A 27,955-nucleotide genomic window follows, 5' to 3' on the forward strand; every position below is an offset into this window, starting at 1 on the left:
CAAAAGGTATGGCAGTAAAACTGGCTACGTAAAATTTTCTGCTTGTTTTTTAAATAGCCTAAGTAAAGGCTATCATTCCTAATAGGAAATATATTTACATCAGATTTGACATAAGATTAATTTTAAATGCTCATACAAATTGAATTTTTTAAGCCCATTAAAAAACGAGCTCCACTCTGACAGTGCAGAATCTGTTGTGTCTCCATCTCTCTCTGCCCCTCCTCTGCTCACTCGCTCTCTCTCTCAAAACAGAACTGAGTTTATACATGTAAATTATAGAAACATGAGCAAAATTATTCCATAGTAATAGCTAATGCAAGTTTACTAGTGTCAGATTCTATTCAAAGTACTTCGAAAACATATCCATTATTTTCTTTAATTCCAGAACAACCTTCTGTGTACTATTTTCCCTATTTTACAGAAAAGGAATCTGAAGCAAGAGCGGGTTTAATAAGTAGTATTGAAATTCAGTCAATGTCCTTCCAAGATCTATGTATATCACTAGATTTACTAAAAAAAGAAATTTGCAAGCCTTAATAGGATTGGTATTTGAATGACATACTGGCTAATACCAGCAGTATTTACTTGTTATAGTATATAATATTAAAAGTGTAATTTTTCAGGCCATAAATTGTGGAATAATTCTTTTAAAGAATTTCTTGCCCAGCATTATGAGGAAGATGTAATTTTGTAAAATAAGTCCTGTGTCATAAACAAAGTAATGCTGATTGTTTTGTTTTGCTTTGTTTTATTTTAGTTTGTTTTTATAGTTTGGGTAGCTATAACTCCTTTACTAAATTACTTGTGAAGTGTAGGTCAGGAGAGTGTGTGTGTATGTGTGTGTGTGTGTGTGTGTGTGTAGTTGTTTTCACATGCTCTGGTTCATTTAGAGCATCAAACTAAATGAGTTTTCACTTATTCCATAAATATTTGACCAGTAATAAAATCCCACATGCTGTGCTAAAAGCTGGAGATAGGATGAAAAGCAAAGGATAGGTATGGCCCCTGCCCTCAGAGCTTCAGTTAGTAGAATAAATCATGCAGTAAATATAAAATTCTATCTGTGAAGTGCCAGAACAAAGAGATACAGTGCTATAAGAAAATACAATAATAGGGGGGCTAGGCCTTGACAGGGTGTCAAAATAAATTTCCCTAAGGAAGAATAATTGAACTGAAATTTAAAGAAAAAGTAGTAATTGGATGTTGTGGGCTATGGGTGGGGGTGGGAATTAGTGTGGGGAGAGTAGTGCAAAGTGACCAATGTTTGAAAAATACTGAACATGGCACATTTGAGAACCCCCCCCCCCAAAAAAAAGCTCACTCAGTGTGACTCAGGTGCAGTGTGTAGGGGAGAACATGGTGCTAATCTCAGCCTCAGCTACACATTCAGTGGTTGAGTGACCTACAAGTCACTTAACCTTTCTGAAACTACTTCTTCCATAAAATGGAGTATAATGGTATTGTATTTCCTCACATGCTAGAAATAATTAACTGTATAGATGAAAGTATTTGTCTTTATTATCGGGCTTCTTTGAAACTGTTTTAAGTCTCATTCTGTCAAAATCTACTGACATCTTTTTTTTTTTCTTTTTTCCTCCCTCCCACCCCCTATTTTAATAATGCTTAAAATTAGACATCGATTGCCTTTTATTCAGTACCTTTTTACTTTCAGAATTTTTATCCTCTCCTTTTCCTTTTAATGTTCACTGAAACGTCTGATGACTCCAGGTTTCCTTAGACTCGACCTTTGAGTTATCTTCAGAATAATTCTCTCACTTCCTGATCCCAGTATCCATACAAGGGGATTGTCATTTCAGTAGCTTCCTAACTACTGTTTTAGCTGAAAACAGCTGCTACCTAGAAGTGAGTTCAGTATGGAGGCATTGTGTAATGGGAAAAGAACTGATTTATTCAGGTCCTACTCACTACTAGTTGAGTGACTTCAAAGAAGTCACCTAATCTTTCTGAATACGTTTCTTCTGTAAAATGTATCTTTTTTGTCTTAGAGGGTAATTGCAAGAATCAAATGAGATGAATATAAAAGCAAATTTTACCTCTAAAGTAGCATACAAATAGAAGACTCATTTCAGATGATTTCCATATATTTATGTACTTATGTAAGTTCATAGGATATTTTACTGAAAAAAGTTACCAGGAATGGAATTCTTGAACTATAAAGTAAATTTTTATGATAGTTCCCAAGTAGCTCTACACAAAGATCATACCAATACATACTCTAATATATAGTCTTACCTACATTTAAGAGAGTGTGCATTTCTCCAAACCCTGAACACAATGGTTATTACTAGCTTTTTAATCTTCCCAATGTGTTGGAAGAAAATTGGTACCTTGTCTTAATTTGCATTTATTTAATTATGAATGCAATTACATGAAAATAAACTAAAAATGGATTAAAGGTCTAAATTTGAGACCTGAAAACATAAAACTCCTAGAAAAAAACATGGGCAACAATTTGTTTGACATCAGCTATAGAACATTTTTCTATATATGTCTCCTTAGGCAAGGAAACAAAAGCAAAATTAAACTATTGGGACTACACCAGTATGAGATACCACTTTACACCTGTCAGAATGGCTAAAATCAAAAAGAATATAACAAATGTTGGCAAGGATGTGGAGAAAAAGGAACCTTCATACACTTTAATGGGAATGCAAATTGGTGTAGCCACTATGAAAAACAATGTGGAGGTTCCTCAAAAAGTCAAAAACATAACTATTATATGATCCAGTAATTCGATTACTGGGTTTTTACCCAAAGAAAACAAAAACACTAATTCAACACTAATTCAAAAAGATCTATGCACTCTTATGTTACAGCACTACTTACAATAGCTAAGTATGGAAGCAATCCCAAGCATCCATTCATAGATGAATGAATAAAGATGTGGTATATAGGTAACATATATACAATGGAATATTACTCAGCCATAAAAAAGAATGAAATCTCACCATTTGCAACAACATGGATGGACCTAGAGAGTATAATGCTAAGTGAAATGAGTCAGAGAAAGACAAATATCATATGATTTCACTCCTATGTGGAATTTAAGAGGCAAAACAGATGAACAAACAAGAAAAGAGACCAAAAAACAGACTCTTAAATACAGAGAACAAACTGGTGGTTGCCAGAGGGGAAATTAATGTGGGGATGGGTGAAAAAGATAAAGGGGATTAAGAATACATTATCAGGGGTGCTTGGCTGGCTCAGTTCAATGGAGCATGTGACTCTTGATCTTGGGGTTGTGAATTCAAGCCCCACAATGGGTTTAGAGTTTACTTAAAAATAAAATCTTAAAAAAAAAAGAAAAGTATACACTTACCATGGTGAGCACTAAGAAATGTATAGAATTGTTCAGTCTCACTGTATTATACACCTGAAACTAATACAACGTTGTATATATACTTCAACTCATTTCTATAAACCTTAACACAGTGGACACATTACTAACTTTTTAATCTTCCTAGTCTGTTGGATGAAAAGTGGTATCTTGTTTTAATTTACATTTATTTAATTGTGACTGCATTTACACATCATTTGTTAGATTATCAATTTATATTTCTTTAGTCAGTTTATATCCTTTGCTCATTTTTCTCGAGTTGTTTTCTTACTGTAAGACACTTTAGTTTTATTTTTTTAATTAAAAGCAGAGAGCACAAGCAGAGGAGAGGGGCAGAAAGAGAGAGGGGGAGGCCAGGGGGGAGAGAGAGGGAAAGAGAGAGAGAAAGAGATCTCAAGTTCCATGCTCACACAGAGCCTGACAGAAGACTAAGTCCCACTACCATTGGATCATGATCTGAGCCACAATCAAGAGTTAGACACTAGACTGAAACAGGTACCCCATAAGATACTTTCTAAATTGAGGAAATGAACCTTTTCAAATACGTTATAAGTGGACTTTTTTCCCCCATTCTTTTTTGTGTATGGTGTTTACACTAATAGTTTTAAGTGGCCCATAATGGTCCTTGGATTTTTTTATTGAACCCATTTGCCCTTTCACAATAAATTATATCTCTTCTACAAATGGATAGGCTTCTGTTTGTGAGCCATTTTGTATAAGTAGATACAGATATATTTTGTTTAATCTTGAAACCTCATTAGATTTTCATTGTTCCTTGTGCTCATTACAGTTGTTTCAGACAGCTCTAAATATTATGTTTTTGCAGGCCTCAGACATCCAGTCAAGGACAGTAGTACTAACCTGGTCACCTCCTTCCAGCTTCATAAATGGTGAAACAGATGAGACTACCGTGCCAGAGCTCTATAGTTACGATATTCTGGTCTCAAGTACTGGGAAAGATGGGAAATATAAAAGTGTGTATGCGTAAGTATTTGTTATGTTTCACTCCCTCCCATTATATAAGCCAGGGGTTTATATAAAGAGCTTAATACTAATTTTGTTCTGTTTTTCCCTCTTGATGCTTTCATTTTGAATCTATTAATTGATAATTGATACTGATTTCAGTGTATGTAATCCCAATGCCAGCTGGTACACATCTGTCTACACTCCCTTGGAATAATTGCTTTCATTGGCCACATTCAGCTTTAGTAGTTTTCAGTAGGCTCCCTAATAAATGTTTCACTGTTCACATATTCCTGAGATATAAGTATAAATCGTAGCAGTAGAAGCCCAGATCAGAAATGGAGAACTCTTAGATTGTGAACTTGTGAAATCAGGTAATTCTCCTCCAAGGAGTTGGCTTTAATTCTTACATGTCAAGCTAATGCCCTATTGTAAAATGAAGTTAGTATCATTGTTCCTTATTTGTATGTTAGTATGTTAATAATCATATTTTGATTGGTTCAAAAGTTTTATTTCCTTGGGTCAAAAGTTTCATTACACACCAAGAAGCCTTAGAGTCACTGGCTAAAAATGTGACATTTATGACTGACAGTTGTAAAATAGTTTTTTTCGTTTGTCAAATAGAAATGGTTTATATTGCTTATTCTAATGGAAAAGTAAAGAGTGAAGTTGATTATTATAATTTAAGCACTGGGAAGATTGCAAAAGGGTTAGTCATTTGAATGATGATAATTAGCATACAACACTGGACACATAGCCTTCTTGGTATCTTTTCAAAAAATAGCTAATGTAAGGAAGAAAGGAAAGTGAAACTGCTCCAGTATCTATCATCTAGTAACGTACGGTTAGAAAAATGTCCTGTCTCCTTCTCTCTATTGAGACTTCCTTGTGTTTATTCTATTCATATGTCTTAAAGGAGACAGAGTTACCTATGGGGTAAATAAGAGATAAAAGACCATCAACATCAAGGTTTCTTTTTATGTTAATGGCTGTTTCTAGTTAGTTATAGCTGTCTGCTAAGATGAAGCATTTATTTCCATTTGCAGCCTGATCAGAGAGCAGAAGAGAGACATTAGTCACCTTCTTTACTCTGCACCAATTAAGGTCTCTCTCCGAAGATTCTACTGAAACTGCCCAATTCATTAAGTGTTCTTCCCTCAATGGGAAAGGTTTTCTTTCTCATATTTCCTGGTTTTGATTTGAGAAAAGATGGAGGAGGGTGTCATAAAATGAGAGGAGAGAAATTTGGCTGAAGGAAATGGAACAGAGAATAGTGATTTTTACAAAAAGATGGAAAATGGTCTGGGTTTTTGACCACATATACAAGTAATCGTATCAAATTATTATTTTAAAAAGATGTGTGCCATTATGTTTGAAAACCTGAAAGTGTAATAGTGGCCATGAGTAAAATGCTATACTTCAGATTATTCACTTTTTTTCTAATCTCATTAAACTATAAATTTTTAAATAAGGTTCCATGTTACATTCTAATAAAATGCAGTAGTGGCACACTCCTTGTAAAAATTTAGTGGTTTTGCTTTCAGGAGCACACGTGGTATTTCACATTTTAATTGGGCAAAATGGATTTTTAAATAATTGAAACTGTACTGATTTTAATTTTTTTAATAAACTAAATATCTTTCCTGACTACACTTCAAAAAAAAAAGTTTGGCTTACACAATTGATTTGCCTAGGACACCTTTTTGTTTTAAAGTGATATGCAAATACATAAGTTTGGCACATATCCTTATTACACAAATTCTGTACTAGTGGAATCTGAACATGGTTATAGTTGGTAAAGTAAAAAGCTGTATAATTTCATAAACTACCACAAACGGTAGCACATAATGTAAATCTTCTGGAAATGCTTATTTATCAGACAGTGAAATGTTCCTTTTTTTCCCCCAGAGGAGAAGAAACAAGTGTCACTTTAAATGATCTCAAGCCAGCTACAGATTACCATGCAAAGTAAGGAACTCCTGTGTATTGCTCTAATATGATATAGTGTAGGTAGTTTTTTAAAATGATTTCATTAAAAGCGTAGCATATAATTTAAGTACTAATTTTGGATTTAAAACATGGAATATGTTGGCTTTGGTTTTTCTTTTGGTATAATTATTAATACATTCCAAAAAAAAAAACAAAAACCAAAAACATTGCATTGAAATGTTATATTGAAGGGTTAATCATCCTGTTTGTAAGATTTTTGGATTGGAATGAATATATAGATAATAATATGTCTACATATCTAATTTATCACATGGAAAACTCCCAGCTTTTGAAATTTTTACTAAACAGAAACATAAATAATATTTGGCTTGTACTTAATGTATTTTTACTACATCCTGTTCCAGAAAGAGTTTGGGATATTAAAACTCTTAAAATTTCACAACATTTAGGGGCGCCTGACTGGCTCAGTCAGTGAGTGGAGTGTGTGACTCTTGATGGAGGGGTTGTTAAGTTCGAGCCTTGCGTTGGGTATAGAGATTACTTAAAATCTTAAAAAAAAAAAAAAAAATCACAACATTTAACTAAGAAGTAACTTAGATACTGTTTTATTCTGCGTAGTTCTATTATAAATTACCAACATTTTCAGCCTTCCCAGCTGTGAGTCATTAATGTGTACTTGGTTAGTCACCTCTGTTTAAAAAAAAAAAAAAGTATTTGTGGTTAAGATTATTCCTATTAAACTATAAAATTAAATCTTTAATTAGACTTTCTGTGGGTGAACCCTAAGTATTGTCCATCTGAGTACTTTTCAAACTGTAGATTGCAACCCATATTGAATCATGAAATTTTGTGGATTAGATTCAGCATTATTTAAAAGAAATAATCAAATAGAATGGAAAGTATCTGTATATTACCCTTAGGGATATTGTTTCAGGACTCTTTCCTTTCAAGTATGTGTATGAGAAAGTACATAATCACACATACAGTTTTGTCACAATTTAAAATGTGTTTCTTGGGGCGCCTGGGTGGCGCAGTCGGTTAAGCGTCCGACTTCAGCCAGGTCACGATCTCGCGGTCCGTGAGTTCGAGCCCCGCGTCGGGCTCTGGGCTGATGGCTCGGAGCCTGGAGCCTGTTTCCGATTCTGTGTCTCCCTCTCTCTCTGCCCCTCCCCCGTTCATGCTCTGTCTCTCTCTGTCCCAAAAATAAAAAAAATAAAAAAATAAAAAAATAAAAAAAATTAAAATGTGTTTCTTACTTTGGGTTGCATTAAAAAAAAGATGAAAGCCAAGGGTCTATCCTGTCTTTCTTTTTTTTAAGGGCCATCCTTTACTTCTAATGCATGTGTTTTCTTTTTTTTAAAGACTTTATTTAAGTAATCTCAGGGCGCGTGGGTGGCTGAGTTGGTTAAGCATCCAACTTCAGCTCAGGTTATGATCTCACCATTCATGGGTTTGAGCCCCACATCAGGCTCTGTGCTGACAACTCAGCCTGGAGCCTGCCTTGAATTCTGTGTCTCCCTCTCTCTCTGCCCCTTCCTTGCTCGCATTCTGTGTGTGTGTGTGTGTGTGTGTGTGTGTGTGTGTGTGTGTGTGTCTCTCAAAGATAAACAAACATTAAAAAAAAAATTAAAGGGGCTCCTGGGTGGCTCTGTCGGTTAAGCACTGACTTCAGCTCAGGTCATGATCTCACGGTTTGTGAGATCAAGCCCCGCATTGGGCTCTGTGCTGACAGCTTAGAGCCTCGAGCCTGTTTCAGATTCTGTGTCTCCCTCTCTCTGCCCCTCCCCTGCTCGTGCTCTGTGTCTGTCTGTCTCTCAAAAATAAATAAACATTAAAAAATAAAAATAAAAAAAATTAAGTAATCTCTATACCCAACATGGGCCCTCAACTCACAACCACCAAGATCAAGCTACCAACTGAGCCGGCCAGAAACTCCACCCATGTTTTCTTAGATAGAATTAGATAGAATATTTAGAGGGCACCTTACTAATTTCCAAGTACTTAAAGGTTGATGGCTGTTGAAGGTAGGATACAGTGATTCTGCTGGTTAAAACTATATATTTTATCACCATAGAGTCCAGGCAGAATATAATTCTATAAAGGGAACTCCTTCAGAAGCTGAAAGCTTTACCACCTTAAGCTGTGAACCTGATGTACCTAATCCACCAAGGATAGCCAATCGGACCAAAAATTCACTCACTTTGCAATGGAAGGTAACAATATTCTTTAGAGTATTTCCAACTGGACGTTTACTCCTCCCACCCCCACTAATATTAAATTTCAGTTGTTGTTTGGGGTTTTTTTTTTTTTTGGATACAAAAAGAACTCTAAGCTAACTTGCTCTTCTTCTTTACATATAGTATATGGGCATTTGTTATATCTTTAAGTAATACTCCTAATGGCTTTTCTTCACTATATGTAAATATAGCAGAAAAGATTCATATATAATTATCAGTCCTTATTGTACTGGACATGGGATAACATTAAGAGTCTCAGCAGTGCTTCTCAAGCTCATCCCAATGTCTTTATCCTGAATTTTATCCTAAAATGGGGTTTATAATAACTAGACTCAGAGTTTTAAAAATATCAATATGATGGCTTAAAGGAATATTCCATTAAATACTCTGCATTTTAATAGAATAATATATATGTTAACATATAAATGTTTAGGTCCACCTGCACAAGGAGATATAATGAAGTAAACATATACCACAGATAGAACTGGTAACTCAAATACCACATATAGCATTGTCATTGGAGACATGATTTGCTGAAATGATACACGAGTGTTAGTAAATTTTTGAACAAAATTAAGTAGTCTTTCTCAAATTGCAGAGTAGTTATATTTTGGCAAAATCCAGTAACTTAAAACTATAGAAAAAAAATACCTTGTAAAATGAAATTAGGTTCTAGGCTCTGATAATTATAAACAGATATTTCACCTACGTGGATGTCCAGGAAGACATTCAGAGAAGTCCTAGAGAAAGAGAACAATTTTTCATTGTGTGTATTGCCCCATGCTGTGCAGAACCATTAGCATCCTTGATCCCCAGTCCTAAAAGTCAGCCTTTCCTCCCTCTGCCCTTACTGTGATAGTCAGAAACACCCCCAACAAAATGTATAAACATCCCCCAGAAGGGAATACCATAGCAACCATTGATTTGCAAAGAGAAAAATAACTGCTAGTCTTTATTTAATTATCTGCTTATACCCAAAGAGTAAAACTCAGGGATAGCTTTCTTTCTGAAAGATTTTGAAAATTTGGAGCTTACTACTTGTTTGGGGCTTGTTAGTCCTTAGTTCTTTTGAGGATATTAGATGCTTTATGTAGGAAGAAGTACTCAAGTGCTGTTAGCACACATAAATCAGACAAGTATGTTCTACATACATTTTCATGTGTGATTAAGTATGACTAATTTTATTTCATGTCAGAGTAGCATTTTGTTTGTCAGTATGCTAAGGTTCTTTCCTTTTGGTAGGACAGTTAGGGTAGCAGCCCAGTGACCTTCATGTAGGTTGGGATTTCTGTAGGGCACTGCTCTTTATTCTAAAGATAAAATTGAATTTTGAAATTTGTCTTTAACAGTATCCTAGCAGGTCTGTGTAGGATATAAACAGTGCTACCTCTTTGTGGCCCACACAGGTTACCCAGGCTTGTACTCTTCAGAAATGGCCCTATATATGCATGGTAATCAGCATGGTTGGGGCTACTTATTTGGGTTGTTTAAAACCTCCATTTCCTCTTCTGTATAGTTTGGATAACAGTTGTAAAGAGCTGATATAAGGATTAAATGAGATAATGTAAAACACTTTACACTTAATAGTTTCCCCTCTATCTTGGAGAAATGGTCACAGGTTATTCAAGGTGTTACTATAGGCATGCTTCTCCCAAGGACTCAAGGAGAATCCATTTCCTTGACTTGAAAAGCTTCACAAAATAAAGTAGAAGAAATTAAGGAAAATACATGTGCAAACTTAGCAACTAGACTAGAACAATCTGGCGGCATTAACTCTGGGGAAGTATATTTTTATATCACACACTTGTTGCTGAGACTTGCAGTCTTTATCTTGGGATTTTCTTCCTCTGCTGTGTAAGAGTTGAATTTCCCAGGGTTTCAGTTCTGCCCCATCCCTGCTGTAATCATTTATAAGTGCCATTGCTGTGCCAATCAGTGAGCTATTCCTGTAACTTACATAGCAAATTCTGGTCATGTTAACCAGTTAAAAATTATACAGTTTTTTTAAAATTTTGAGACATAAGGGGCACCTGGGTGGCTCAGTCAGTTAAGCATCCAACTTCAGCTCAGGTCATGATCTCACTGCTCGTGAGTTCAAGCCCCGCCTCAGGCTCTGTGCTGACAGCTCAGAGCCTGGAGCCTGCTTCAGATTCTGTGTCTCCCTCTCTTTCTGCCCCTTCCCTGCTTACATTCTCTCTCTCAAAAATAAATAAACATTAAAAAAATTGTTTAATTTTGAAACATAAGATCTGTATTGATGTTTCACAGATAATTGGGACCTCCATGTTAGAAAAGACTCTTCATTAAAAATTTGACCATCTTTGATTGCTATTAACATGGTTGCCAATATTATATGAAAACTAGATAGAGTCCAGAGAATTACAGTTCTCTGGAGAACTTTTTCAAAAGTCAAGCTTATTTGGGGTACGTGGGTGGTTCCATCACTTAGGCATCCAACTCTTGATACCAGCTCAGGTTATGGTCTCACAGGTTTGTGAGATCAACCCCCTGTGTTGGGCTCTGTGCCAACAATGAGGAGCCTGTATGGGATTTTCTCCACCCCTCCCCCCCATCTGCCCCTTCTCCCTCTCAAAATAAATAAATAAACATTTTTTTAAAACTAAGGTTTTTTAATTTTTATAACAGGAGTTTTAGAGTCACTTGTCTTCAAATGGATGAAGTTACAAGGAGAGTAGTGATCGGTTGTTCTGCATCTAAAGTGAGGACTAAAGAGAGGAAACAAGTTGAAATTGTAGAAAGAAAATTCAAGTAGAAACAAGGTTGAAACTCTTGAGTTCTAGAGTGATTAAATAGAATAAAATGCTAAGGGAGACTGAAATTTTCACCACTGAAGATTAGCAGATTGATGAATGAGCAGTCTTATCTTAGGTAACGGCACATTGTGTCTAGAAGCAAAGATCCAGACAGTGTGCCCCTTGGAGTTCTTCCCTGCCCTCTGGTTCTTTCACTCTGGTGTATTACATAGTATACTTTTAGATTGTAAAATGAGTTTTAATGAAAATGACAGGATCAATCCTAGGAACTTAAAGCTGATAAAAACCTTCTGATAAAAGGCAAAGTGATTTTTTTTTTTATAATGGATCATAAAAGTTAAGTTCGTTCTTGCTACAAGAGATTGCCGTTCAGAAAAACTTGAGTAGCCTCTTGCTTTGTTTCTTTCCTTGTATTTAAAAGGATTGTGAGGTTATAAATACATGTGTATCTATTCTCTGTGCAGTTTTTCTGGAGTTAAGTCACAGAGAACATCTGTAACACAATCAGTTCCTCAAATTAGATCATCACAGTATCTTTTACAAACGTACTAATTTGTACTCATTTTGTTTTTTGGTGTTTCTTTTAGGCACCTAGTGACAATGGTTCTAAAATCCAAAGCTTTATTTTAGAATGGGATGAGGTGAGTAAATTGAATCTTTTTAAATTAGGTGAAAATTATGTGTATATCCTCAAGCAGAAATAATTTGTTATAATAGTTTTTTCCTCTTTTAAAACATTATGAATGATTTGGGTAGTACATGACTGAATTAATGGTGTTCTTAGACAGCATTACTGACTGGACCCCCCACCCCCATGTTTTATTTTGTTTTTTGTTTTTGACTCAAACCCCTCAAAGTTGTCAGTTGGGTAATTACCTTGACGAAGGAATTTTTTTTTTCACATCAGCCTTAAAGGCAAGTGTACTCATTTACTGTGACTAGTTTAACAAATTACCACAAACCCAAGGGTTTAAAACAAAATACATTTATTCTCTTATAATTCTGGAAGCCAGAAATCCAAAACGGCTCTCTCTGAGGTTAAAATCAAGGTGTCACTATAGCCATGCTTCTCCCAGGAATTCTAGAGAAGAATCCATTTTCTTGACTTTACCAGCTTCTGGAGACTCTCTTCATTACTGGGTCATTACCATGAATCCATGGCTACATCTGATAGATAGCCTTTTCTACCCCTGCTGCCATTATCACATGGCCTTTTCCCTCTAAAAAAGACACTTGTAATTCCATTTAGAGTCCACCTAGATGATCCAGGATGATCTTTCTATCTCAAGAGTTTTAACTAAATAACATCTGTACAGTCCCTGAACATTCATAGGTTCCAGGGTTTAGGACGTGGATATTTTGGGAAGCCATTATTCAGCCTACCACAGCAAACATACTGAGCTTTATTATTTAGTATTTTGTTTTACTGTCATTTATCATGTTCTCTCTTGCCCTGCTGCTTTTCTGCAGCTGAGTGGCCAGAGGGAATAGAAGAAATTCCGTTGATGATTTGGTATTTTCAGCAGTATACAGGTATACCTTGGAGATATTGCAGTTTTGGTTCCAGCCAACCACAATAAAGCAAATATCTCAATAAAGCAAGTCACATGAATATTTTGGTTTTCTAGTGTATATAAAAGTTATACATACAAGGGGTGCCTGGGTGGCTTGCTCGGTTAAGCATCCGACTTCGGCTCAGGTCATGATCTCACGGTCCGTGAGTTCAAGCCCCGTGTCGGGCTCTGTGCTGACAGCTCAGAGCCTGGAGCCTGTTTCAGATTCTGTGTCTCCCTCTCTCTCTGCTCCTCCCCTGTTCATGCTCTGTCTCTCTCTGTCTCAAAAATAAATAAACGTTAAAAAAAAAATTTTTTTTTTAAAGTTATATATACACTGTATTGTAGTCTATTAAATGTGCAGTGGCATTATGTCTTTCAAAAACAATATACATAATTTAAAGGGGCGCCTGGGTGGCTCATTTGGTTAAACTGACTCTTGGTTTAGGCTCAGGTCATATCTCACAGTTCATGGGATTGAGCCCCGCATCAGGCTCTCCACTGAGAGCACAGAGCCTGCTTGGGATTCTCTCTCTCCCCCCTCTCTCTCTCTGCCCCTCCCTTGCTCACACACGCTCTGTCTCTCACAATAAATAAACTAAAAAAGTAAAAATACTTTATTGCTGGGGCACCTGGATGGCTCAGTAGGTTAAGCGTCCGACTCTTGATTTCACCTCCCATCATGATCTTAGAGTCATGAGATAAAACCCTGGATTGGGCTCTGGCACTGGGCATTGAGCCTGCTTAAGATTCTCTCTCTCCCTCTACCACTCATGTGCTCACTCACTCTCAAATAAATAAATGAACTCTATTGCTGAAAATTGCTAACGGTCATCTGAGCTTTCAGTGAGTCAGTCTGTTTGCTGCTGGAGGGTCTTGCCCCCATGTCAATGGCTCCCGACTGATCAGAGTAGTGGTTGCTAAAGGTTAGGGTGGCCTTCACAATTTCTTTAAACAAAAAAAAAAAAAAAAAAACAATGTGTTTTGCTGCAAAGATTGACTCTTCCTTTCATGAATGATTTCTCTGTAGCATGTGATGCCATTTGATAACATTTTACCAACACTAAAACTTTCACAACTGGAGTCAGTCCCTTCAAACCCTGTTGCTGCTCTATCAACTAAGTTTATGTAAGATTCTAAATCCTTTGTTGTCATTTCAACAGTCTTCACAGCATCTTCAGCAGGAGTACATTATATCTCAAGAAACTACTTACTTTGCTCATCCATACAAAGCAACACTTCATCTGCTCAAGTTTTATCATGAGATTGCAGCAATTGAGTCACATCTTCAGGCTCCATACTTCTAATTCTCGTTCTCTTGCTGCTTCCACCACACCTACTGTTACTTCCTCCACTGAAGTCTTAAAACCTCAAAGTCGTCCACAAGGGTTGGGATCAACTTCTGCCGAACTCCTGTCAATGTCTATAGTTGGACTTCTTCCTATAAATCACTATAACAAATAATAATGAGAAAATTTGAAATATTATAAGAATTACCAAAATGTGACACAGAGACACAAAGTGAGCAAGTGCTATTAGAAAAATGACACCAATAGACTTGTTGGATGCAGGGTTGCCACAAGCCAGATTTTGTAAAAACACAGTATCTGTGAAGCTCAATAAAGTGAGGTGCACTAAAATAATATGCCTGTATTATAAGAGTAATGAGGCACAAACAAGTTTTATTTTTACATTTTAAAAGGTTTTTTATTCCAGAAGTTTTAAAAGAATTTAGAATTAGGAAATCTATTACTGCATCATAGTAATTCAGAAGAAAATACATATGTGGATAAATTATGAAAAGGTATTTGATAAAATTTAGCACTTACCTCAGTTAAAACTCAAATTAGGAATAGAAAGATAATTCCTTAACTGACAATTATTTTTGTATCAAGTGAAATACCATCACTAAACAATAAAAGCATTTCAGGGGCACCTGTGTGGCTCAGTCAGTTGAACATCTGATTTTGGCTCAGGTCATGGACTCATGGTTCATGAGTTTGAGCCCCATGCCAGGCTCTGTGCTGACAGCTCAGATCCTGGAGCCTGCTTCTGATTCTGTGGTTCCCTCTCTCTCTGCCCCACCCCCGCTCATGCTCGCACACGCACTCTTTCTGTCTCTAAAATAGACATTTAAAAAAAATTTTTTTAAAGCATTTCAGTCAAAGCAGAAACAAGTCAAAAGTTGCTGGTTCCCTCCTTTATTTAGTATTAATGCAGTATGATTTAGAACTAAAACAAGAAGTACAGCCATATAGTGGCAGGGCTGGGGGGGGGGGTTCAAAATTATCATTATTTACAGATGGTACAATTTTCTATTTAGACAGCTTAATAGAATCAACTGTACACCATTAAAACAGGAGAGTGTAGTAAAGCAGCCAAATACAGACTGAAGGTTTTCTTTGAAGCAGAAATCACCCTAAAACCACCCTTTAAATCTACCAACACAATGAAGAAAAATGGGTAGAGAATAAGAAATTTGTCCATTTTATGTAGCATCCTAAATTTCTGAAACTCTATAGTTGTCCTGAGCTGCATACTTTCCTCTCTCCCATTCATGCTTTTGCTCTCTCTAAAACTAAAAAAAAAAAAAAAAAAAAAAAGACTTATTAAAAAAAGATATGTGTTATCTCAACTTTCTCTTGAGATCCATGATGGTCATGTAACAAAGATGATTTATCATGTACACTAGCTGATGTTACTGTCCATCAAGGACAAATTGATGTGGATTTGTCTTTTTACAATAATATACATGATATATAATAATCAGCCATTTTTTAAATATATAATAATCAGCCTTTTTTTTTTTTTTTAGGGAAAAGGAAATGGAGAATTTTGTCAATGTTACATGGGCTTACAGAAGCAATTTAAAATTACTAAACTGTCACCAGCAATGGGTTGTAAATTTAGACTGTCAGCCAAAAATGAATATGGCACAAGGTAAGATACATATTAATGTAAATATATTATTTAGTCAACTTACATAAATTATTCGGAGTCCAAATTATCCACTAAAAATTATGCTTTAGTTTATCACTCTGTTGGTAAAGATCTGTTACTAGCTTAGCAAAAGCTGTAAGAGAATATGTTAGTTACATAAATTGCAGTTTTAAAAGAATGTTAACTCACCTTTTAGGTATCTGATCTGGTTACCATAAAAATATTATCAGATCCAAGATATATTACTTGTATTATAATTAGTTATCAAAAACTGTCACTTTCAAAAAAAAAATTCCATTTATCAGAAATGAGTTCTTTAGCTATAAAAACTTTTATTCATTCATTTTTAAAAACCATTTGTTTCAACAGTGGTTTTAGTGAAGAAGTCTTCTATTACACTTCAGGCTGTGCCCCTTCTATGCCAGCAAGTCCTGTATTAACTAAGGCTGGTGTTACTTGGTTATCCTTACAATGGAGTAAGCCCTCAGGAACACCATCAGATGAAGGAATTTCTTACATTTTAGAGATGGAAGAAGAAACTTCAGTAAGTACGAATATGTATTTTAAGTAAGAGTGTTTAAAACATATTTCAGTGTGGCATTAATACTTGTAAGTAAATAGTGCCACAATAGTTCGATCTTTCTCTAAATCCTTTGAATCCTTGGTTGGTTATTGTTGAGGAGGAATATTGAGGAGTGAGGAAGAATTCAGTCTTTTGTTTTGTTGATGTATAGGAGCGGATTTTGTTTTTTACGTATGTATGTACGTTTGTGCCTAGGAACAGCACAGACTACATTTTAAATATATATGTTTAGGGAAAATAGAGGAAAAGATCACCACAGCCTTTTAGCCTAAGCAGCTCTAAAAAATAAGGAAATAACGTGTCCATCTTTTCCAGCTGTTTTCATACATTGCTTTCCCAAATGCCAGAGAAGATTTGAAGAGAGATTATAAGATTATATAGTGCAGCCAGAATGTAGTTTCCGGTGATTTGTCTCTTATGAGCTAGAACAAAGCTGAACATGAGTTAGGATGTCTTCTATTAGTTCTACATAGTTTCATAGCTTCTCAGAGCTACTTTAAAGCAGTATGAGTCAAAAATAGCATTGATCCACTCCCAGCTATATACCCAAGAGAATTGAAAACAAGTGTTTATACAGAAATTTGTACATGAATGTTCACAGCAGCATTATTCATAATAGCCAAAAAGTGGAAACAACCCAAATGTCTATCAACTGATGAATGGATAAGCAGAAATGTGATATATCCATACAATGGAATATCAATTAGCCATATAAAGGAATGGAGTACTGACACATGCCACAACATGAATGAACCTTGAAAACATTATGTTAAGTAAAAGAACCTAGTCACATAGACCATATATTGTGTGATTCCATTTATTATGGATATAGGCAAATCCATAGAGACAGAAAGTATACTAATGGATGAGAAAAGAAGGGAAGTGACTGCTAACCAATAAATAAAGCGCAGGCTTTATTGTGGGATTAAGAATTTAATGATGGTTGCACAACCTTGTGAATATACTATAAATGATTGAATTTCATACTTCAAAATGGGAATTTTGTAGCATGTGAACTATATATCAACTTAAAAAATTTTAAATAACATTGGAAAAGTAGTAAGGGATTGTTACTGAAGCTATAAATAGCATTCCAAAACCTAAGTGACATCCCTACCTGCCAGCACAACCAACCATTCATTTATTTACTTAAACACACCTATGTGTTTAGGTCAAGTTTAAATATAGTTCTTTTTAGCTCTTGCAACATCTGTCTAGGAAATTCTGTTAGTTCTAGGCATATGCTTACTTATGGTGAAGTCACCATTGGCTCTGACTTTACCCTCAGCATGAAGATTGTCTCTTGGTTACTGTATTTACTCGAAATGAGGTCTCCTTCATGCTACAAACATTCACTAGCATTTCTGGATTTGTCCATTGAAGATAAAAGTACCAAAGTGAGGAATACACTTAACTCAGTGTTAATCACATTGTACACAGAAGATGAAGAAGACCTAGATCTTTTTACATGTTTGTTATTCCCCATATTTCTGCTGTTAGATATCTAAGGGAGGCTTATTTTCCCTTTCCAGGGATATGGTTTTAAGCCTAAATATGATGGAGAAGATCTTGCTTACACAGTGAAGAATCTCAGACGTAGTACAAAGTATAAATTTAAGGTAAGCTTTGAAAGCCTTTAAAATATTTGTTTGTTCTTATTGTTCCTGTTGTTCTAAAGCCAAGTACATACCTCACTCCTTTGGTTTTAATCTAAAATAATGAGCATTACTGCTTTACTTTCTTACTATGTAACATTGGCTATCAAACTGTATATATATTTAAATTCAAAACAATTTTAATGTTTTATGGGACTTTTATTTGTATAATGGGAACAAACATCTAAATGTGGATGTTGGGCACCTGCTTGGCTCAGTTGGTTAAGCATCTGACTCTGATTCAGGTCATGATCTTACAGCTCGTGAGTTCGAACCTTACATCGGGCTCTGTGCTGACATCTCAGAGCCTGGAGCCTGCTTCAGATTCTGTGTCTCCGTCTCTGCCCCTGTGTCTCCATCTCTCTCTGCTCCTCCCCTTTCTCTCTCCTCTCTCTTTTTCTCTCTCCCTCTCTCTCTCTCAAAAATAAACATTAAAAAAAAATTTTTTAACGTGGATGTTGTTAAACATTCAAAATATGCTTTTTTTGTCAGGGGATATCAGAAAAAGTAATGCTGTTATTTTCTTGGTACATTATATCAAGCGGTGCACAGTTTCCATTTGTCCTGTTAGTGGTAGTCAAAGATTACATCTACTATGTTTCTTCACTGTAAAGCTGTTCTGTTTCCCTTTGTAATTAACAAGTGTTTTGTAAATACTGTGTGAACACTTTGTTTTTCATCACTTTCATCTACTAGTTCTAACACCCATTGATAATTTTTGCCTGAATCAGTTATTACTATGATTAATGGTTGCCAAGTGTGATTTTAATTTTATCATTCCTTCTACATCTATCAGTTGGCATCATACTATAAAGAAAAGCTTTCTCTTATCATATATGTCAGTATGAACTCATGAATTCCTGTTAATTGAGTGAGTTATATTTTGTTACTATGATTATCATTTATGAGGCTCACATTGTTTCAGATTTGGGAGCTCCTTTGAGCTGCCTTTCAGATTCTTTTGAAATGTGCCCCCCCCCCCCCCCATCATTCTTTTGAGCCTTTCCTTTCTGGCACATGATATTCCAGTCTCCAATCCTTCAATGTCAGAATTGGTCATTTCTCAAAGCACCTGGGTCCCTTTAGTGGACCGTGGTATTTAGAAGCCAATATCTGAGTACTAAGTATACTTAATGCTATACGGTTTTGCTACTCCTGGGCATCCTCTCAATGGACAGAGCTAGGAACTATATGTATGTATAAATGTAATTTGGTTTTGTGTGTGTGTTACATGATAGTAGAATTCTAAGAATTTTAATAATTTACCAATTATAAAGACCTTAACAGTTCTAAAGTCAAATATAAAAATACTTATGAATTATATTGCTGTACAATTTAGTAACTTGAAAAAACAGGCATTTATTTTCTCACAGTTCCTGGGGGTCAGGAATTCAAGACCAGCTTAGCTGGGTGGTTCTGATAGAGGGTTTATGTGAGGTTGCAGTCAAGATGCCAGCTAGGGCTGCAGTCACTTGAAGGTTTGTCTGGGGTTGAAGGATTTGCTCCCAAGTTCACTCAAGTGTTGGTAGCCTTCATTTCCTCTCTGACTGTTGGTCAGAGGCTTCAGTTCCTCACCAAATGGGCTTCTCTGTAGCAAAGCTACACACTGTGATTTCTGCTACATTGTATTAGAGGCAAGTCATTAAGTGCAATTCAAAGGGAAGAGGAATTAGCCTTTATCTTTTGAATAAAGGAAATTCGAAGAATTTGTGGACATCTTTTTAAAACCCAAAGAATAGTAAAAGAATACGTAAATCAAGCTCATCAAGTATCATCAGATTATAGCTTGTTCCTGTAATGACTCTAGTTTAATATCAAACTGTTACAGACTTACACCTGTATCCCCAGAACTGGCTCTCAAAGGGGATTGATTATACCTGAATATTCTTCATATATGCTGAGTCCCTGTTGTAGACATTCTCATATAAACAAGCCATCACAGTCTGAAAACTTTTACTTTATCATTTGATTGAGCTTATCTCTCATCACTTTGTTCATTAAGCCAATATCATTAGGTATCAAATATCAATTATTTTATGTCTTTGTGTTTTCATCACAGGTTATTGCTTACAACTCAGAAGGTAAAAGTAACCCAAGTGAAGTAGTAGAATTTACTACATGCCCTGATAAACCAGGTGTACCTGTGAAGCCATCAGTTAAAGGAAAGATACATTCACACAGTTTTAAAATAACTTGGGGTAAGATATGTGTATTTGTACATCATTACTTTTATATTTGATTGTAATGATTTGAATATTAGGATAATTTTTAAGATAGTTGAGTACAGTTGTTAGCTGAAGCAAGTTTAATTGGAAATGTGAGAATCATTCATTGTTTGAGGATCTCTTTTGTAGAAAACTTTACACTCACACAAATACAAAGTTCATATTTGATACAGAAGAACTTGGAATCTGTGGTAGGACTGTGAGCAGAGACAGCACTGTGTGAAGTGAATGATTACTGAAATTGTAGCTAAAGTCACCTGGGTCATCCTGGCTCTCCTGAGAAATGAAAATCACTTTTACTCATTTAAAACAAACATTTGTTAGGGTGCCTGGCGGGCAGAAGAGCGTGTGACTTTTCATCTTGGGGTCATCAATTCAAGCCCCATGTTAGGTATGGAGAAAACCTAACCTTAAATAAGTAAAACTTGAAAAAATAATAATTATTATTAAACACCTTATATACTATTTGTTGCAAAATCGATAGATTAATGAGATGCTGGTATTAATAAAAAAAGCACTGCGGGTGATTCTTTTTATTTTTTAAGCAATCTTAGGTTTGGTATTCCACTTACTAGGATTTTCTGTCATTTTTAACCTATGTATTTTGCCTAATACCACTTTTACTTCTTTGGATAGACCCACCAAAAGACAATGGAGGTGCAGCCATTAATAAGTATGTAGTGGAGATGGCAGAAGGTTCTAATGGTAAGAATAACTATTAAAAATTAATAGATTTATACCAGTATGCCCCTACTCTTCATGACTGTACATTTTATGTGATCTGTTTTCTTTCACTCTTAATGTTTTCCCTTTGTTTATAGCAGTTAGAATTTTGCCTGTTATGATCCACTTTAAGTTCTAATCTCTAGAAATAGAGTGAATCAAATGTAAGAATGCTGTATACCTATATTATTACTTTTATTTTTTTAGTTTATTTCTTTCTCATGAGTTTGCCTTGCTCAGTTCCAGTATATCTAAAGTTTTCTAAACTTTCAGTTAGATATATAACCAGACATGTCAGAGAAAAATTAACTTCTAAAATTTAACTTACATTATACTAGTTTTAGTAATATTTTCTGTGCCTCATGAACTTAATTTTTGAATAACACATGTAACAATCCATATTTCTGTGAATTGAACTGCTTCCTGCAAAATAATGTCTTTTAATTAAGACTAAACTTCCTGTGGTATTGGTTCTTTCTACTCTTTGTGTGTTATAATGTTATTACTGGACCAGTAAACACATTTAAAATGCTTAATTAAAAGCAAATTATCAATGTAAGCCAAAGTCTGTAACAGAGTTACAGAGATATTTCATTTCAATAAAGCCATGCAGATTCATCTAGGAAGCTGCACACATAAAGAAAATTAGGTCATTTCCAGGAAACTCAAAACAAGCTTAAATTGTTTCTGACAAATTACATAAACACTTACTTAGTGAAGCTAGGATACCTGCCGTGTCCATGATACCCAAATGTTAAACATTACCTCGTAGCTGATTGAACATAATTCTTCACCTTCCAGGAAACAAATGGGATATGATATACAGTGGAGCTACTAGGGAACATCTTTGTGATCGACTAAATCCAGGCTGTTTCTATCGTTTACGAGTTTACTGCATCAGTGATGGAGGACAGAGTGCGGTAATACTTACATCTAGATTTTTTTTTTCAAGTTTGGGTCAAATAAGATGGAATCACCAGATGCCACCTCAAATGTTGAAATGTATCCAAAGTAATTTCTGTAATTTAGGTGATTAATTTATAGTGATCAGAATATTCTGTAATTTATAGTGATCAAAATATTCTAAAATAGTACATGGCTTATAATCAGTATTCAGTGAATATCTATTGTCTGGTTGTTGTTTAGCTTTGCAACAACAAATATACAAAAATACTGCAGAAAAATTTATAAAGGTAAATTTTAGGATGATGTTCAATAGCCATACCTAACAGAAATAAAAATAAAATAATTGTAGACTGATTGCTCTATAAATTATGTGTATCAGGACAAACCATAATCATTTACTGTTTAAACACAGATTCTAGTAATTACTTATTTCAGGAAAGTTGGCAATTATTTTTATTACTAGAGAATTTATCACTAACCTAAATGGACTTAAAGTGTGCCATTGATTATATATGAGATATTTGTAATGTTCTAGAGAGGTAATTTTTTTAATAGGAGTGGTATTTTTTTAATGAGTTTAAGAATGGTTTCGTGGAGCATTAATAACTGTCATTATTTTTCAAATGGAATTTAATGCAATGAAGTTACCTTTTTTAAAAATGAATTTATAAGCATTTTGTTGAAAATGGAAGTATTAGGAAACTGCATGCAAGTCCTACCCAACAGGCTTGGGATCCAATTGCTTCACTGTATCTAATAAGAACATCTTCCAGGATTAGAAAGAACAGATCCCACCCCAAAAACAACCCTAATTTTCTAATACAGTGATATAGCATTCTCATATAGGATACCTTTCTAAATAAGATGATGACCAAATATTTATGTTTGTAAAGAATATTAAGTGTAAACCTTAATACAGTGCAGTTAAGGATATGGTACTGAGTGCATGTCAGTGTTTGTAAAAGAAGTCTTTTAAAATAAAACTAAACGATACACATTTTTTAAATAACATCGAAACCAAGATAATACCAAATACCTGGAAAGATACCAAGCACTTGAAAAAGTTAACCTGATTTCTGAATTATTTTTAGGTGGAAAAGAAAAAGGAAAGATTTTATATGCATATATGTATATTAATATTTAGGTTAAAAATACAATATACAGTTAAAGTAACGAAAATAGTCTAAACCTTCTGAAAACATGGCAAACAGTATTTACAGAATATGAAAACATCCTTAGAAGAGATTTGTGGATCCATTTGGATGAGATCAAAAATAATCTTTATTAGTCCAGTAGGTTTTGTTGAAGGTTATTTTTTTGTTGTTTTTCAATTATGGAAAGATGATGAGTTTTTTGTTCTTTTTTTCTGGTAACTTTCTTTGTATATAGTAGTCACATAATATGTGTCTTTATTTGTTAATATAAAATCAGAGTTTTAATGATTTAATTGGGTTCTTATTTTATTTAGAACTTTATTCCTTTTCAATTGATAGTCAAGTAGAATTTCAAATTATTGATGCAGTCTTTGTGTTCGTGTTATTTTTCTTTAACAAAAGCATTCCGGTTGGGGCATTTTTGTTTTGTTATTGCTTTTGTTTTGGCAGGTATCTGAATCTTTACTTGTGCAGACTCCAGCTGTGCCTCCTGGCCCATGCCTCCCTCCCAGATTACAGGGTAGACCCAAAGCAAAAGAAATACAGTTACGATGGGGTAATTTTCATTTTGGTAATAAATTATAATTGAGTTAGTACTAAATATATTCCTTTTGTTAAATTGAATAAATCTTTCCACCTTTAGGACCCCCTCTGGTCGATGGTGGATCACCCATTTTCTGCTATGGTGTGGAGATGTCTCCTGTAGAAAAAGATGAACCCAGAGAAGTTTACCAAGGTTCTGAAGTAGAATGTACAGTGAGCAACCTTCTTCCTGGAAAGACTTACAGCTTCAGACTGCATGCAGCTAACAAAATGGGGGTAGGAAGACTCTGCTGATTGAATTATAATCACAGTGGTAGTTCACAGAACATACATAATTGCATCCATTAGTTAGCCATTTTGCTTTCAACATGTGACTCCAAATTTTACAGTTTTTATTTAAAAAAAAATTTTTTTTTTAACGTTTATTTATTTTTGAGACAGAGAGAGACAGAGCATGAACGGGGGAGGGGCAGAGAGAGAGGGAGACACAGAATCGGAAGCAGGCTCCAGGCTCTGAGCCATCAGCCCAGAGCCCGACGCGGGGCTCGAATTCACGGACCGCGAGATCGTGACCTGAGCTGAAGTCGGACGCCCAACCGACTGCGCCACCCAGGCGCCCCTTCAAATTTTACAGTTTTTAATAAGCCTATATTGATAAATAAGAGAGAGGTCTATATATATGATAGTTATTATAGAATCTCAGTATTTTCAAACCCCATTTATAATTTGTGACACTCGGAACTTTAGCTGGGTTGAAGTTTGCCTTTCAGGTGATGCTAATAGGGTTTACTTAATAAGTTAAAGAGTAAGAACAAAACTATTAGATGAAATACTTTGGATAATTAAGTTTTTTGAGGCTGGTTATATACAGCATTTATTTCATTTGGCTACTAATTGTGATTCATTTTTTGCCTAAGGAGAAGATAACTTCTATTTTAAGCATTTCTGGCTTTATGTGACTTTTTAAAAAGTATTCTCTGTGTATCTGTACAGTTCCATAAAATGGACAAAACAGGTGATATCTCCATTGTACAGCTGAGGAGGCTGGGGCTCAGAAAAACTAAACATCTTGTCCACAGTCACCCAAATAAGAAGTGACAGAGATAAGCCACAGATTCAGGGCTGTCAGACTCCAGAGCCAAAGCCCTTTCCACTCAACCAGGACATTTCTCATCTCTGCATTAAAACAGATTCTCTCAGGACAAAGCAGTAATTTCTTGTCTTAGTTGAATAACATTATGTTTCCTTACTCTATAATTTCACAAAATTAAACTGCCAAGTCTCTCCCCTCCCATTACTTCATATGTTAGTGAACTTTACTATTTTATGTCCCATTCTCCAACTAAGTTCAGTATCTGTATCTCTAAACTTATCTTAAAATTTCTTATGTCAGTCCTTTTTGGCAGTTCTTACATAAGTCATAGTGTTCTGTCTGAAGTTATCATCTTGTCAGCCCCACAAGGCTGCAGTACACTGGGATAGCATCTTTAATACTTACTTAATCTGTATTTTCAGGATTCTGATAATTTGTGACAATCATTGTAAATAATTTGCTTTCTGCACTTCCAGAGAGTATACATTTTATACCCTTTTTAAAGCTATTCTAAATTTTAAGATATAATTTATGCCTACCATTTTTCATGCCTTTAATTGGTATCCTTTCCTTCACTCCTCATATAATTTCTCCTGACTTGTTCCATGTACCTAATTCCCTAATGCCCTGCCCTTCTTACAAAATCAGTCATGAAGGAAAAAGGAAAAGGAACAAGAGAAAAAAGTACAGTAAATGAAACTTAAAAATACCTGACATAGTAACTTCCATAATCATTAAATCTTTTTCCTTTCTACGAATGCTTTTAGAGTTCTATTATGACCAGTCAGTCTTGAAGGAGAAGGATTATGTATGCACTTATTTATGTATGTGAATATTTATGGAGAACTGTGCAATCTGTGGGTGAAAAATGAAAATCCTGGTTATGTTTGTTTTTCTAGTTTGGACCATTTTCAGAAAAATGTGATATTACTACAGCCCCTGGACCACCAGATCAGTGCAAGCCCCCTCAAGTTACATGCAGATCTGCAACTTGTGCACAAGTGAATTGGGAGGTACTGTAATTCCCATTGACTTACTCTCTTAAATAATTAGAATAGTTCATATAAAAGAATAGAGATACTATTCATTTTTTTTAAGTTTATTCATTTATTTTGAGAGGGAGAGAGAGAGAGGCAGGGAGAGAGAATCCCAAGCAGGCTCCTCATTGTCAGTGCAGAGCCCAATGTGGGGCTAGAACCCACAAACCATGAGATCATGATCTGAGCTGACTGAGCCACCCAGGGGCCCCGAGATACTATTCATTTAACCTCCTAAATCATGCAAACAGTAAGGCCTACTTAAGTTCATGTGTTATAAAGTGAAATTTTTGCTTTGAAGCATTTAAGTAAGGTATATTTGCATTACAAGTATATGGTTTCTTGTTCATGATGTGCTTTGTATTTTTTCAAAGGGTTTGTCTCATTACCAAGATACTTAGCCACTGGTGAGCTTAATGTTCAGAACAAACATTCATAGGGATTAGTATAATACTATTTCTCTTGTATTTATTATTTCCACTGTGTTTTATTATGTACAGTAATAATCAGTAATGATAATTAAATTTTCAGTTTCCTTTGAAATTTAACAAAGAAAATGTCCTTACATGATTTAACATTTATATTACTTAAGAGAATTATATTGAAGTATATTTACCTTAAAATTCTCTTTCTAAAGTGATTTAGTCATATTTCTACTTATAATTGAAAACAAAGTTATATTTTTTGATCAGTCTTAAATTCAGGTGACCTTAATGAATAAAAATGTAATATTAAACAGTTTTAATCCCACTTGAACATTTCAAAGAAATTCAAAAGCAATTCAGTTTGATATGTGCAAGTAAAGAACATTTGTGCCTAAAAACTAATCAGTGTCAAGACTTAAGACCTTTTCCTCTTTTTAATTTAAAGATCCCTTTGAGTAACGGAACAGATGTCACTGAATATCGATTGGAGTGGGGAGGCGTTGAAGGAAGTATGCAGATGTGTTACTGTGGGCCTGGTCTCAGTTATGAATTAAAAGGACTTTCACCAGCAACCACCTATTATTGCAGAGTCCAGGTAAAGGTGGTCCGGGCTTTGTTACTCTAGCCAGATTTTTGTGTTCTGTGAGCATTTTGATGGTCATGTTTTTTTAACTTACGGGCTCTGTTAATTTGTAGGCTCTGAGTGTTGTGGGTGCAGGCCCTTTCAGTGAAGTAGTAGCCTGTGTGACTCCACCATCAGTTCCTGCTGTTGTGACTTGTCTTCAAGAAATAAGTGATGATGATATAGAAAATCCTCATTATTCACCTTCTACATGCCTTGCAATAAGCTGGGAAAAGCCTTGTGACCATGGTTCAGAAATCCTTGCCTACAGCATTGACTTTGGAGATAAACAGCCCTTGGCAGTGGGAAAGGTTACAAGCTATATTATAGACAATTTGCAACCAGATACAACATACAGGTACACTCTAAAAACTATGTTAATTTTTGCCTAGACCAGAGAGAAACTCTAAATAGAATAATCATAACCGAATTTTTTTTTCCTTAATGTGGCACTTAGAATACGGATTCAAGCCTTGAATAGCCTTGGAGCTGGTCCTTTCAGCCACATGATAAAATTAAAAACAAAGCCCCTCCCTCCTGACCCACCTCGTCTGGAATGTGTTGCCTTCAGCCACCAGAACCTTAAGCTGAAGTGGGGAGAAGGAACCCCAAAATCACTGTCAACAGATTCTATTCAGTACCACCTTCAGATGGAGGACAAGAATGGAAGGTAGGTGTTTGTAATTGGTTCTTCATATAGTTTCTTAGGTCTTAAGTGTATAAACTTCAATAAAAAGTAGAGGTAAACAAAATAAATTTTCAAAAGCAAGGTTAGAATTTTCATAAGAAATAATTTTAAGTGTGCTATTTTCAAAACACCAGAAGATATAATGAAGATTTCCCGTTTGTAGCTTGTGAGCGGGATGCTGAGAGAAAAATTAAATTGGCTATTCTTTGGCTCTCTAACCCATTTACTCTTTCATGTAAAAGAAACATAATCTTTGCTACAAAACCAGCTCTTCAACACTTATTTCCAGCAGAGGCAGTTTTAACAGTACATGATTAATTGGTGTAAGGCCTCTGAGATCTTTGCGGGCACAGGTTATGTCTCACTTTCTTCCGCACCCGTCACAGGACCTTCACACTGAGTCAGTATAGTTCATTTCCTCAGTGTCAGATCTTGGTTAGACTCAGATTATTAGCCTGTCACCTCGCTACTCAGGTTCTTGTCTATGCTGCCATCCTTTATATTTTCATTATATCCATGCCATATA

At 35.2% G+C, this 27,955-nt stretch overlaps 1 protein-coding gene across 4 annotated transcripts in view; it reads left to right on the forward strand.

Moving 5' to 3' along the window:
• The window catches only part of FNDC3A (fibronectin type III domain containing 3A), a 142,553-nt gene that overhangs the window by 100,495 nt on the left and 14,103 nt on the right, over positions 1–27,955 (forward strand). For all 4 annotated transcript variants that reach the window (XM_060637224.3, XM_060637225.3, XM_060637226.3 and 1 more), the window contains 16 exons: positions 4,185–4,342; positions 6,230–6,289; positions 8,346–8,484; positions 11,870–11,923; positions 15,651–15,775; positions 16,145–16,319; positions 17,891–17,977; positions 20,073–20,211; positions 20,875–20,943; positions 21,763–21,881; positions 23,472–23,577; positions 23,665–23,840; positions 25,557–25,670; positions 26,565–26,714; positions 26,816–27,099; positions 27,199–27,411. In XM_060637224.3, the coding sequence (XP_060493207.1) occupies positions 4,185–4,342; positions 6,230–6,289; positions 8,346–8,484; positions 11,870–11,923; positions 15,651–15,775; positions 16,145–16,319; positions 17,891–17,977; positions 20,073–20,211; positions 20,875–20,943; positions 21,763–21,881; positions 23,472–23,577; positions 23,665–23,840; positions 25,557–25,670; positions 26,565–26,714; positions 26,816–27,099; positions 27,199–27,411 (2,168 nt within the window). The remainder of the gene's footprint in view (positions 1–4,184; positions 4,343–6,229; positions 6,290–8,345; positions 8,485–11,869; positions 11,924–15,650; positions 15,776–16,144; positions 16,320–17,890; positions 17,978–20,072; positions 20,212–20,874; positions 20,944–21,762; positions 21,882–23,471; positions 23,578–23,664; positions 23,841–25,556; positions 25,671–26,564; positions 26,715–26,815; positions 27,100–27,198; positions 27,412–27,955) is intronic.

Source organism: Panthera onca, chromosome A1 (genome assembly GCF_046562875.1).
Source record: "Panthera onca isolate mPanOnc1 chromosome A1, mPanOnc1 haplotype 2, whole genome shotgun sequence".
NCBI lineage: Eukaryota > Metazoa > Chordata > Mammalia > Carnivora > Felidae > Panthera > Panthera onca.